The following is a 14,277-nucleotide window of genomic DNA, read 5'->3' on the forward strand; positions in this document are numbered from 1 at the left end:
ATTACAAATTTTCAAATAATATTGAAAAAACACCATTCAGGAGAGTTGCACAAAAAGGTACAATTTTGTACCAGGCGCCGCAAATCACACTTTTTTTGACTCTCTCTGTAATTGATCAGACAAAGCTTTAAAGGGACCGTTTTTAATTTTTATTATTATTATAAAGATTTATTCACACACAAAGATATAAATACATATTTAAATGGTGTAGTTTTTAATTGGACAATGTACAAACCACATTATAAATGTATTATCACTTAAAGAGAATAGAATAAATATTAGAGTGGAATTTAGACAATCCCTCGGTATGAATTTTTCAGTCCCTTTCAGCCTGAAAGGGAGTTCAAAGTGTACAAATCATGTAAATGTTCACAAATTATGTGAATTAATTAATACAGTATGTTCCCTTGACTATTCATTTCAATTTCGAAACTTTTAAAGCTGTTAAATAAACTTTATAATGAATTAGGTGAATAAAAACTATCATTTGATTTATAGTTATAACTGAAAATCATCGTTTGTAAAGTGGAAGGCGTAGAGTCTATGTGAAATGATCATTGGTCAATTATGAAACCAGCCTATTTCATTATTTGGTTTTCTTTTAACATTAATTTTAGATTTTCTATAAAATGATATTCCAGGGCCCAAAAGGTTATATAGCATAAATATGTGAAGTACACCTGCAGTATGGAAACAGTACAATAAAATGGACGTTTTACACTTTTTTCTAGTAAACCCTCTAATATATATTCTATTCTCTTTGGTTTACTGTCTGTCTGTTAGGGATAGCAGGGATAGATTAAGCGTCGCAACAGTAACGTCTGTCTGTGTTCATCACTTATAGGGTGTCTAAAATATTAATATTAGTATGCTCTTATATTCATTTTTTATCAAATTCTCAATGGGGTTCTTTAAGTCATAGCTTTAAAAAATTAGAATTTTACTTTGGCAGATTGCGCGCGCGCGTTGAACAATTAAAATAGAAGGATGGCATTAGGCTTATAACAATCTTTATGTACATATGATCAAGAATATAGTTGACTGACCTTCATAAACCCAGATTTAGGCTATATCTCACATTTCAAGATGAAGGTCATTGACCTCAGATATTTACCTCTTGTTCGATGAGAATTACCTAAACTGGGGCTGCAAATATAGATTTAGCCTCCACTGTTAGGGATAAGCTAACCCTAAACAAAATTTGTTTTTAAAATAGCCCTTTTTCCTAAATTGATTTTGAAACTTTTTCCGTCTTCAAAAATTCATTTCTTAAATTATGAAAGTTACATTTGGCCTTCGTGGATTAGAACTTTAAGGGAACATGTACAGATTTTAAGGGAACATGTACAGATTTTAAGGGAACATGTACAGATTTTAAGGGAACATGTACAGATTTTAAGTATTCCCCGTTGTAAAGAGCTAGAGGCATTTCCGATTCACAGAGGTATCCTTACTTAAAAGCGTTGTCTAGTCAAATATGAATTATATACCCATGCTTTTGTTTCCTGAAAGCTGAATTTTTTCAATTGTTGTTTCTCTGCAAAAGTGGCTTTTTAGATGGAGGGAGGAACATTTCAAATTACAATGTCAGTCCTTTTAATTGCCCTTTTGCCATGATTAACCATATTTACCCGGGGGGGGGGGGGGCAATTTGAGCAAGGAATTTCAAATTTTCTGACTTTTCAAACTAACACATGCCCATCTCTTAAGGCTGAAAGCTGGGCTTTTATACATACTGCCTGAGTCCTCAGTCCTAAATGCCTTATTTTACCTATACCAGACTAAATCTTAGTTATTGGATTTCAACATTTGATAGCTCTTTGGAAAGCCTATGCCAAAGGCCATTAACCAAATTAAACAATTTTTGGATAGACATTTTGCACAGATTTTTGCACAGACGTCTTTACCGGGAATTTGCACATTTTCGGTTTTTCTTAAATACACATTTAGGTTTTAAAAATTTTGCAAATGTTTTTGCACATTTGAATTTGCTGAGTCAAGGACTTTTTTAAAAATGTATAAGTTGTTGCAATTTGTGCAATTTTTTGTGCACATTTTTTGCTTTATAATAAGATTTCGCATAAATATTTTGATTTTTACTAACTAATTTGTATCACAATAAGAAAACAGAGGGGGGGGGTGTCACGTGAAACCAGTCATGAAACTAGGCGTCATGGTAAAGTTTATTTAGGAGTAATTACATTTTTCTAAATAATCTTTATAATAATTAGCTCTTCGCTCATATATATTTATTTGTAAGTTAGCTATAGCTGGACTGAATATGGGCTCCATTTTTTTGAGGGAACACCTAAATACCCCAGGGATAACAAAGTCTAGAAATATATTCGAAACGTATTTTTCTTCATTTTTTTTTTCTTTAAAAAATCAAATTTTTTTTCAAAATCTGATTGGACAAATTCTACTTTATATCTTTAATAGTCATATTTGGACTCATACAGGGTACCTCGTAGATCTTAAAAACTAGGATGCACAATTCATTTTTGAGACGCCATATTCTCATGCAGTATGCACCCATCCTTGCTATCTATCTATCCGTTTCCCTGGTAGAACCCTGAGACAAGGATGAGAACAGTTTAAAGTTGAGGGTTGAGCTGAACCCTCTCCAGGTCGAGTATCCTGCACAAACACAAGGAATATTTGGCGCAAACTTAAAATAAAAGGGGACAGGCTAAAACCGCAACAAAATATTCTTGATATAAATGATCATAAAACTGAACGATAAAATCGATGTTACAAAAAACGACAATTTAAAAATAAGGAAAAATAGGAAATGATGAAGTGTTGAAATTCGAGTTTTTTTTAGAGAATTTTGATCCTTCACTTCATTTTTTAAAGATTAATTGTAGCTTTTATCTGTTTCTCTTCGAGTTGTCATTTTTACTCAATTCTCCAAAAATAAAATGTTAGCGGAGTTTTCCGTTTAAAAAAAGAGATTTTTGCATTAAACTTATACTCTTTGAGATCTACAACATATTTTCAATTTTTATATATACTAATAAAAAGGAATTGAGTTTTTGCCACAAATTCTGATTTTCTAATCACTATATCTATGGAAACAAATGTTGTAGACCTTAGATATTTCAAACTATGAATTCTGTTAAATCAAATAATCTGAGTTTGAAATATCAAAGGTTTACAACAACGGGTTCTAAAGATATTGTGGTTTAAATACTTGATTTTGTTCCAAAGACTCAATTCCATTGGAAAATTTTAGACATTTACCGGTTTTGAAGCTGAACAAGTATTATAGTAATGAAAATGTGAAACTAAAAAATCCAAAAATGTTATGGAAGTTTAGTTTTCAGAGCCACCATGATTTCTTATCTTTTAAAATTCTATAGTATATCTTACAAATATGGTTGAAATTAAATAGATTTGTTTTAAATGACAACAAGAGAAAATGAAAATTATATTTGTTCTTGATTTTTCTGGTCCTGCATATTACTTTATCTTAAAATTTGCATTAGGTGCAGTTTGTAAATTAACAAAAAGTCTTAAAAGTAGATTTTCCCTCCAAAAAATAATGTTGGATAAGCACACAAAATGTCCTAATTTATAAGTGTCGAATTTATTTTTTATAGCTTTTTCTTTATGTATAATTTACGCCATTTTTATTATTTAGTGCGGATAGCGACATATTATAGATGTTTAAACATTTTCTAAGTTTATTCGATTTTTCATGAAAGAGAATTCGTAAAATCGTTTTATCTAAGAAAGTAAACCATATTTTAATCACAAATCTAAAAATGCAGGAACGGGGATTTATATCTTGAAATAAATAAAATTAATTTATTGTAAAATCAGATTCGTATTTTGTTAATTAAGAGAAGGAAAACACATAGTTGAATAACTAGCAAGATCAAAAGAGTGCAAAATGTTGTAGTTCCCATAAGATATTATTGAATTTAAAACTATTTTTGTTAAGATTTTTTTACAGATTTTTTCTAAAATTGTTCAATAAATCCCCGGACTTGAAATAGAGAATATTATTGGTGGTCGTCTTACTTTCCCTCCTGCTTCCAGCCCCACAAGTTCAAGCCTGTTTATGCCTTCTTCTAGGCAGTGCGTTCAAAGTAATAAAAAAAATATTTACAAATGTTAAAAAAGTTGTATGCATCATAATTTTATTTTTATTTTTTTTTTACTAATTCGAGCTAAAAATTCATTTTAAATTTGCATTTTTAAAAAATATTTCAACAAAAACAAATGTTATTACTGAAATACACAAATTGCTGTGTTTCTTCTTCTTAATTCTTTTTTGTATTTTTCTCTCATCAGTAATAATGTTATTTAAAGTGTCCTGAACCCCCAACTTGCTGTGACAGTGGATTCTATGCCCTTGATGAGTGCGGCTGCTGCATGAAATGCGCAAAGGTCAACATTTTCGAAATCTACAAAATTTAATTACATTTTGGGAAAATAATCATTGTGCAGAATAACGATCTATCGTTGCTAATTGTCCTCGACAAAAAATCATTCGAGATTTAAAAATATTATTCATAATAATCATAATCTAATTGTGATTCATAATCTAATTCATAATCTAATTGTGATTTTCAACTCTTTTTAATGCTTGTGGTACCACAAACAAAATTTAAACTGGTGGTTTAGGCTGAGCTGCAGAAGTGTGGTGGAGCATCTGATATATCAGGCAAATGTGGAGATGGGCTTCAATGCCTAAAAACATGCTGTAAGTAAAAATACGCTGAAATATATTGTCAAAATCTTTTTTTTCAACTGCCGTCGTTTTTAAACATCTTTATCTTAAAGATTGGTGAATTAGATTCAATTGTCAGAATGTTTTTGATTAATGCATTTATTCAATAAAAAATGCATTTTTTGTTGCAATTTTTTATTTGTAATAAAATCTTGAATTATTCACTGAATTTAAAATGCAACCAGGCATAAAAGTTAATTCTTGATTAAAATGAAAAAAATGTTTACAATTATAATTCCTTTAGCAAATCTTGCCACCCAAAATGTGTGAATTCTACAGAGTTGTGAGTTATGATCATTCCTATGATTTTATGCACGTTCGTAATTGCGGTCGTGAAGGCTGCAAACGTATTTGCGTATATTTTTACGCAAATTCAATTTCATACGCATTCACGAAACAAGTTGATTAACTACTAATCATAACTTCACGGGCTGAAAGTCAGCATGATTCAATTTTGGAGTTAGACTCATTTTCATCCATTTTTTTATATTTTATACTTTTATCTTTTATTGGCCGCGGAACCAGAATTAGAAATATTTTTTTTGGATATTTTATACAATATGTATCTAACTGAAATAGTTTAAATGTTAACTAAACTTTAACACAAAAAAGATATAAAAAAATAAAATAACATAATATGTCGGAGAAGAAAAGATACATAATTACTTTTAGTGCTACAGGGTGTCCCAAAAAACATGGGTATTCAGTGACGAATTCGATATCGTCTTTTAAACTAATTCTTTGATATAGTATAGTGATACATACTGAGAAAGCTATAATCTGTAAGAGTTTCGTCTGCTATGTTCACATTTTGTTTGTTTATGTTTTGACTGCATACGGTTGTACTTAGTTAAACAAGCAAATTGCAGAATACAAACAGAGTAAACTTGTCCGTATTCACTCTTCATCTTGCGGAGACATTATAGACACATATTTACAGTCTTTTACCCTTTTCATAAAATAAACTCTAGCAGACATAATAATATAATGGCTTTTGAAATTAGGTATCACAATGCTAATTCATAACAAAGACGATATCGAATTCGTCACTGAATTCCCATGTTTTTTGGGACACCCTGTATATCTATAGAGATTAAAAATACAAAATATTCGACTTATTTCACTAATTGCAATATGTTTCGGCTACAACCTAGTGGGTGGTTGAATGGGGGGGGGGATTGTCTATTAAATTGTATGGACTCAGAGGGGGGGGGGTTAAAGGAAGAGTAAGGTTAAGGTTTAATTGGTATAGTCGGATTTAACATCACGAATACCTTAGGTTTTTATAAACATCTTCATGTTACTATGGAAATAGTTGAAGATCAAATTTCAACAAACCCCCCACCTTCCAGTTTTTTTTGCATAAGTTTAAAGGTGTACAATTGTTGTGTATGATGTTGTATAACGAATAAGTTAAAAATTGTGCGAGATACTATATATTGCTGTTGCATTACCAGATTTATTGTTGAGAATGCAGTTTTTGCGTAAATCCATTATTAAGGCTTACTTGGATGCATTTTCCACCTATAGGGTGCAGCTCATGCAGGGATAATCTTCGTTATCAATCATCTTTGCAACTTAATGGATTCTAGCAGTGTAGAATAAAAGTGTAATGATAATAAAATTGTGTAATATATAAGTAGTTAAAGGCATCTTTCTTTTTTATTCGATTTTAAACCTTTACAAGTTTTGTTAGCTGTAAGAGACTCTTCAAAACATGACTCTTAAATTCTCAATAATGTTTTGTAATATATGTCTAATATAATGTTGAAAAACTTTGGGATAAAATTTTTTTCTCATTTTTTAAAAATCTTCTTTTGCATTAACCAACATCTGAGATAGAAAGAATTAAAATGAACTAGGTGTGACATTGAAATGTCAACAGTAGAAGAAAAACAAGGAATGAATTTAAGAAAATGTTAAAAATAAACGATGAACGAAGAGAATGAGAGAGAGAGATAGAGAGATTAAAATCTATCCTACACTGTTATGGAACGAGTAAATTTTGAACTAGCGATCATGTTGTTAGAATAATGCGCAGATATAGAACAACCCCGGGTCAAACGACATAGGATAGAACGATCAAAAGGCCAAAAATATTTCTTTAAATTTTTTTTTACTATTTTAAATATGAGTTAGGTTCGGACATCTAAACAAACAGAGATTACTACTTTTATAAATATAGATAATTAACAAACCCTTTCTGTTTAGTGCCCTGCAACACTGTAGGAGATAGTGGATTACCTTGTATATTTCCTTTTACTTATCAAAACCAGACATATACGGAGTGTACAGCCAGGTAGGAATAATTTTTATAATTTACGGATTTTTTTTTCACCAGTTAAAAATAAATGTCGTCTTTCAATGATTGAATTTTTTAACGTAATTAAATTCGTCTTCAACAAGGCTATACAAAAATTTATAACATGAATGCATGGTATTTGTTAATACAGTGGTAGGCGATTATATCAATACAAGGAAGACGACTTATTTATTTAAGTTTTGATTGTTAACAAGCTTTTTTCGAATTTGCAAGTTTACAAGCAATCAAAAAGAAGCTTTTTAATTGACAGCTTTTCTTTACTTCAAATGTTTATGTGTATCCATACTGTGTAACAGCTTGATATAAACAGATTGAAAAATCGAAAGTCGTCTTCATTGTATTGATTTAATCGCCTATAACTGAATGATCATTAAAACATCATCCAGAATTGATTAAATTGCGAATATAATTAATGCAGCTTAAATGTTTTCTGTTTCAAGCTGAAACCATGGTTCTAAAGTATATAATCTTTTTTTATGTGAAATCTTTTAAATGTTATTTATCAGATTGTAATTAACTTTATTAGCTTAACACTTTTTACACTGCTGTTGAAATATCAAGACTATGATAATGAGAAAATAGGTTAAAAATGTCAGGATTTTTCAGGCAAATCCCGACGCAAATAAAAAAAAATGCGGGATCGTCACCTGATCCCATAGTTGTCTGAACAGGATGTGACATCATTAATCTATAGAATTATTAGAATTGACATTCTTGACGTTAAATGTGGCTTCTGCTTCAAAATTAGCCTTTAACGGAAACAACTAATTTAACACAGTTAAAGAAATAAGATCAGTACAGTGCAGTGTGCACATTCAGACTTTTAAAAAACCAACCGTTAACGGTTATTTTAAATTTTAAAACGAACTAAATTTTTATGTTTTTCGGTTGCCCTTAGCTGAAAACTGAACGTTCCGCAGAGTAAACGTTTTTCCCCATTTCTTACTTAAAGTTATCGTTTTTTTAGATCTCAATTTTATTAACGGAGTTAACGACCGATATTCTGGATTACGTTAATTTTGCCAGTCTTCAATGAATATTTAATATATTAGTTAATGTTAACAAATCGCCTGTGAGGGAACAAACATAAGACAACATTTAAAAACACCAAAACATTAATTTTATGCAAGTTTCGTGATTCATTTAAAACGCTTCCGTTCGTTTTTTTTATTTTCCGTATTTATTTTCATGCACAGATATTTTAGTTCGTTAAAAATCAAGAAATAAACCGAATCTTCCGTTGATTTTCAAAATCCTATCATGCGTGAACGGAGATATTGCCCAGCCCTATGAAAATTGAACCATAAATGTAAAACAAGTTTAAATCAAATTTGAACCTGATCGTCTTTGCAGACCTATTTAAAGGTTGTTGCTAGTGTTAAATGAAAAATTATGCAAAAAAAAAGATGGCGGAGAAATTTGGCGGGAACATTTTATTGAAATTATATTTCAGGGATTCTGACACCAGACAACCCTGGTGTGCTACAGCTGTGGACTCTGACGGGTAAATTTATACACTGAAAGATCTGTATTTATCTTTCCGTGAAAAATTTCAAGGAAATTTTAGTGTTTCGAGGAAAGTAAAAGTCATCATTTTGTATAGTGTTAAAAAAATTGAAAGCCTAAAAATGGCGAAATTGTAAAGGGCGTGTCAGAATGTCTGTAGAGATCGTAACTTTTGTGTGAAGAGGATAAATTGTTAATCTTGAACACTTGATCTCCATATCCAATGTACGTGTCGTGAGCAGTTTTAAAATTGTGGATCAATGCTTGATCCCCCAATTCAAGTTATTCCTGTAGGGTATGAAATGAATATAAATGGATATAGAAAAGGAATAAAATTAATCGTAGATCTGTATAAGATGCAAATCATTGCTTTATCCCGAGATTTGCAATACAAAAGTTGTAAAAAAAGTGTAAATATAGACATTGCCTTTTAATGTGTTACTAAAAGGTTTGGTGATAATGAAGCTTGTTATTAAATGCAGGAATGCATGATCATATAAGAAAAAGGATTAAAAAAATTACGTACAGTCATCTCTATAAAGTATAATTCTTTTTGAATAACCCTGTATTACAGAATACGTTAAGAATAAACTAAAGATGACCTTTACCAAGGAAATGTGATTCTTCAAGTAACTTCGTGAGTTTACAACATACGGATGTAAAAATACCTAATTTTAGTTTTATTGAAGTATACACTATCTTTACTACGTCGTACATAAACTTTTAACAATTGTATTTGAAGCCGGATAGGTTTAGCTAGTAAATGATTACTTTACATAAAAAAATATATCTTTACTACTTCGTATATAATATTAACAATTGTACTTGAAGCCGGATAGGTTTAGCTAGTAAATGATTACTTTACATAAAAAAATATATCTTTACGACGTCGTATATAGATATTAACAATTGTACTTGAAGCCGGATAGGTTTAGCTAGTAAATGATTACTTTACATAAAAAAATATTTTTACTACTTCGTATATAGATATTAACAATTGTACTTGAAGCCGGATAGGTCTAGCTAGTAAATGATTACTTTACATGAGAAATATATCTTTACTACTTCGTATATAGATATTAACAATTGTACTTGAAGCCGGATAGGTCTAGCTAGTAAATGATTACTTTACATGAAAAATATATCTTTACTATGTTGTATATAGATATAAACAATTGTACTTGAAGCTGGATATGTTTATGAAAAAATATAACTTTACTAAAGTCAGAACTTTTGTGTTTTGAATCTTAGGATCAAACATTGATCTCCATCTTATGCAATATATGCAGACCTACATATTTATTTAATTCCAGGGATACAGGGTTACCCACAAAGGATGAGACTGTAAAAACAACCCAACACTCATAACTTTATGACGGTTTGAAGCTTGATTTTTGATTTCTGCATTCCAATCAGTAATTTGATGGTTTAAAAAATGATTAAGCTCTGAAATAAGCCAGTTTTAGCCTACAAGGAACACTGAATGCAAGAAAATGGATTAAACAAATATTCCGTACAGTCGTCTCTGAAGCATCATCCTTTATGGGTAACCCTGTATCTCGTGATAGTTATGCCGTGCAAGAATAACTTTAATTGAGTGATCAAGCATTGCTTCTTGAACTTAAAAGTGTCCACATTGGATATAGAGACTAAGAGTTCAAGAATAAAAATTTCCACACAAAAGTTTAGGCCTCTGAGATCTTAAGGCCCTTTTCTCAATTTAAATTTACATTTAGTTCTAAAACGGTTTCTTTACAGATACATTGAACAAATTCATTTACGATTGTGGGATTTTTTCTTCTTCATAATTTTAATTTTCTTTAACAGATACATTGAAGAAAACAGTAAACCATTTTGTGGTTTTTTCTTTTTCATAATTCTAAAAATATTTAAGTTACTTTTTTTTGAACAGGAGTCATGACCATGATAAATAATAATACATAATTTTGACCCATTGGATCCGCTGTTTCGATGTTTATTGGGAAACTAACCTTAATAAAACAACAAAGATGTTCAAAATTGTTCAAATATATTTTAGTGTTGTAATTGATTATGCTTGGGGGGATTGTGCCGAGGGCTGTCCAGGAACAAGTAAGTCATAAAAAAAATGTTTAAAAAAATAAAAAAAATAAGAAAAAAGGAATAATATAAATTTTGATATTGATTAATATTTAAGGGGTTGAGTGCGATGAGAGATATTTCTCAATACAGGAAGGAGTTTGTATTGATGTTTCAGTCCCAGGAGCTATACCAAATTGGTTTGGAGCCCCAGCAGTTAAATTAGGTACAGCTATACCAAACTAGTTTATAGCCCCTTCAGTTAAATTAGGTACATATCTATACCAATCTAGTTTATAGTTCCAGCAGTTAAATTAGGTACATCTATACCAAACTAATTTATAGCCCCAGCAAGTAGATTAGGTACATCTATACCAAACTGGTTTATAGCCCCTTCAGTTAAATTAGGTACATCTATACCAAACTATAGTTTATAGCCCCATTAGTTAAATTAGGTACATCTATACCAAACTGGTTTATGGCCCCAGCAGTTAAATTAGGTATATCTATCCCCAAACTGGTTTATGGCCCCAGCAGTTAAATTAGGTATATCTATCCCCAAACTGATTTATGGCCCCAGCAGTTAAATTAGGTACATCTATACCAAACTAGTTTATAGCTCCAGCAGTTAAATTAGGTTCATCTATCCCAAAACTGATTTATGGCCCCAGCAGTTAAATTAGGTATATCTATACCAAACTAGTTAATAGCCCAGCAGTTAAATCAGGTACATCTATCCCCAAACTGATTTATGGCCCCAGCAGTTAAATTAGGTATATCTATACCAAACTAATTAATAGCCCAGCAGTTAAATCAGGTACAGGTATACTAAACTGGTTTATAGCACCAGAAGTTAAATTAGGTTTAGCTATACCAAACTGATTTATATACCAGCATTCAAATTCAGGATGTTAGGTACTTTCCTTAAAGATTTTTCCCAAGTGGCATTTTCCCAAGGGTATTTTTCCAAGTGAAAATTTTCCAAATGTGCAATTTCCCAAGGCTCAGAGGGCCTAACCTAACGGAAGTTGCCGCTTGGGAAATTTGGCAAGTTGTCACTTTTGAAATTGTCACTTGGGAAGTCGCCATTGAGAAAATGCCTTTGGGAAAATACCTAACACCAATTAAGGTACATCTATACCAAACTAGTTAATAGCACCAGCATCAGTTGATTTAGGTTCAGAGTTATCCTCTAAAGATGAGACTTTACTGATGACGTAAAATTTTCTCGTATTAAGTGTCAATTTTTCTGTACATGTGTAATAGGAAGTTTTCCTAACTGTAGAATGTAGATGAATAGGAAATAGCGAATAACTTTTAACAGTTTTAGATTTAGATAAGAAGCATTATCTTTTTTGTAATATTTGATCAAAATAAATCCTTTTTTAGAAAAACCAACTGAGATACTTTTCCCGGCTCCAGTCTGCAGAAATCGGGTAAAAAATCTTTAAAAGTTTTTTTTGTAAAAAGAAATTTCCGATGAAAACTACATGGTGCCCCAATTTTTGTATACTAAAGAAATGAATCTTTGCGACAAACTCTTATTTTTAATCCCATCTTTGCAGCATGATGCTGTAGAGATTTGATATTTCTAACTATGGATTCTGTTAGATCAAATAGTCTAAGTTTGAAATATCAAAGGTCTACATTTGCAGGGTTGAAGAGTTATATGAAGTAGAAAGTTTGTGGGAAACAGTGATTGGCGTTTTTCAGCCCTTTTAATCTTTCTTAAATGACTCGAAAATGTGCTCCAGTACATGTAATAGATTATTGAGGCCCAACAACGCTAATCCCTGTTTTTTGGGGTCACCCTGTAGTTTGTTAAATCTGTGCCAAACTCAATTCCCAAACAATTTAGTTTTTTTTGAAAAAAAAGGTTTACCCAAATTCAATTTATTGATGCATTTGCATTGAATAGTAACTGTATTCTGTATTCTGCATTCATAGATTAATAACAATACAGAGAGAACACTAGATGTCGTCTTTTCAAGATTTAGGGGTTTTCGGTCACAGAACAAACACACAATTGAGAGAAAGCATACGCGTAACTCATTCGGACTTTTGGCTTATAGTGAACAAACACCTCTAAATCTTGAAAAGAAGACATCTAGTGTTCTATCTGTATTGTTATTAAACTAAGTCTACATTATTTACTGGGTCCTAGTCATCTCATCTTATTGTTATAGAGGTTAAAGTTTTCACATATTGGTGGTTTCAGGGTTACCCACAAAGAATAAAACTTGATATTGATCTAAAACTCATTAAAAAAGATTTAAAGGTTAAATTTGGTCAATTCTGTATAAAACATTGTATTTTAATGCTTGTTGGATGATTTTGAAAAGAGTAAAAAAGTTGCTGCCAAGACCCAATAAAGATTAAAATTATTCAGTAAAGTTGTTTATTAAGTCTCATGTTTTGAGAGTAACCCTGTGCAGCTGTATCTTGAGTATATTGGGCTTACAGGGTTATCCACAAATATTGAGACTTTTTCTTTTTCAAATTATTTCCCGCTTTTCAAAGATATTCGTGGCATTTAAACCAACTTAGACCTAAAAGATGAAAAATTCTTCAAGAAAACAAATTTTGACTGAAACTCGAGAATTCAAGCCACACTACTTTTAAAGTGTCGCTCAATGGTTTCCTTTCCTTTCCTTTGATGCTTTGTATAATCAGGGGTGCATTAATGATATATTTCTTATACAGCTAAAAATCAATTACTTTCAATTTGGGTTTCAAAAATTTGAATGAAAAAAAAATGTTTTGTATTTTCAGATTGGAGAGAGGAGAGAATATGAGAATACCTGTAGATGTGACAGGGGCGACACAGCTCTAGATTTTGACTCACAAGGAACACCCAGGGGCAATTGTACAGGGTCAGTTTTTATAAAGAATTTGGTTTGATTCCAATAAAGGTTTTCTTAAATTTTTATGCCATGCTTTAGTTATGCTTATGATATTATAACCTAAACTTTGAAATACTTGTTGAAATTTAAAATAAAATTTTAAACTTTTTTTAACATTTTGTTATTCTTAGGTTGGATGAGAATGAAGGAGATAATTTAGACAAAGTTTGGTGTTTTCTAGAAAATATTAGGGACCCACAGGTGATTTTAGAATATTAGGGACCCACAGGTGATTTTAGAATATTAGGGACCCACAGGTGATTTTAGAATATCAGGGACCCACAGGTGATTTTAGAATATAAGGGACCCACAGGTGATTTTAGAATATTATGGACCCACAGGTGATTTTAGAATATTAGGGACCCACAGATGATTTTAAAATATTAGGGACCCACATGTACTCTTAAAATATTAGGGACCCACAGGTGATTTTAGAATATTAAGGACCCACAGGTAATTTTAGAATATTAGGCACCCACAGGTGATTTTAGAATATCAGGGACCTACAGGTACTTTTAGAATATCAGGGACCAACAATGTGCAATGATTCTCAGACAATGCAATTGTATAATGCTATGTACTGTTTAATGTCTTCACAAGCTCCGTAATTGTTTATCCGCTCTGCCTGACGGTGCATTTATTCTAATTCTGCGCAAGATTACATATATTGATGAGTTCCACTCCCGAATTTGAGGTTAACCTTTGTTCACCCCTTCCCCATCTTGCATCCGCCCCCCCCCCCCCCCCCC

The 14,277-nt window shown here is 31.3% G+C and overlaps 1 protein-coding gene across 2 annotated transcripts in view; it reads left to right on the forward strand.

The window, feature by feature from the left end:
* The first annotated feature begins 3,647 nt into the window (after positions 1–3,647).
* The window catches only part of LOC111716317 (uncharacterized), a 26,194-nt gene continuing 15,564 nt past the window's right edge, over positions 3,648–14,277 (forward strand). Inside the window, exons 1-12 of one of the 2 annotated variants that reach the window (XM_023491765.1) lie at positions 3,648–3,773; positions 4,002–4,094; positions 4,318–4,395; positions 4,633–4,711; positions 6,950–7,037; positions 8,515–8,565; positions 10,606–10,658; positions 10,744–10,851; positions 12,015–12,061; positions 13,398–13,498; positions 13,660–13,712; positions 13,937–13,953. In XM_023491765.1, coding sequence (XP_023347533.1) covers positions 3,768–3,773; positions 4,002–4,094; positions 4,318–4,395; positions 4,633–4,711; positions 6,950–7,037; positions 8,515–8,565; positions 10,606–10,658; positions 10,744–10,851; positions 12,015–12,061; positions 13,398–13,498; positions 13,660–13,712; positions 13,937–13,953 — 774 coding nt within the window. In that variant the 5' untranslated portion in view covers positions 3,648–3,767. Of the gene's footprint in view, positions 3,774–4,001; positions 4,095–4,317; positions 4,396–4,632; positions 4,712–6,949; positions 7,038–8,514; positions 8,566–10,605; positions 10,659–10,743; positions 10,852–12,014; positions 12,062–13,397; positions 13,499–13,659; positions 13,730–13,936; positions 13,954–14,277 lie in introns of both variants that reach the window. The other variant, XM_023491759.1, reaches the window with a different exon arrangement.

Source organism: Eurytemora carolleeae, unplaced genomic scaffold, assembly GCF_000591075.1.
Source record: "Eurytemora carolleeae unplaced genomic scaffold, Eaff_2.0 scaffold24, whole genome shotgun sequence".
Lineage (NCBI taxonomy): Eukaryota > Metazoa > Arthropoda > Copepoda > Calanoida > Temoridae > Eurytemora > Eurytemora carolleeae.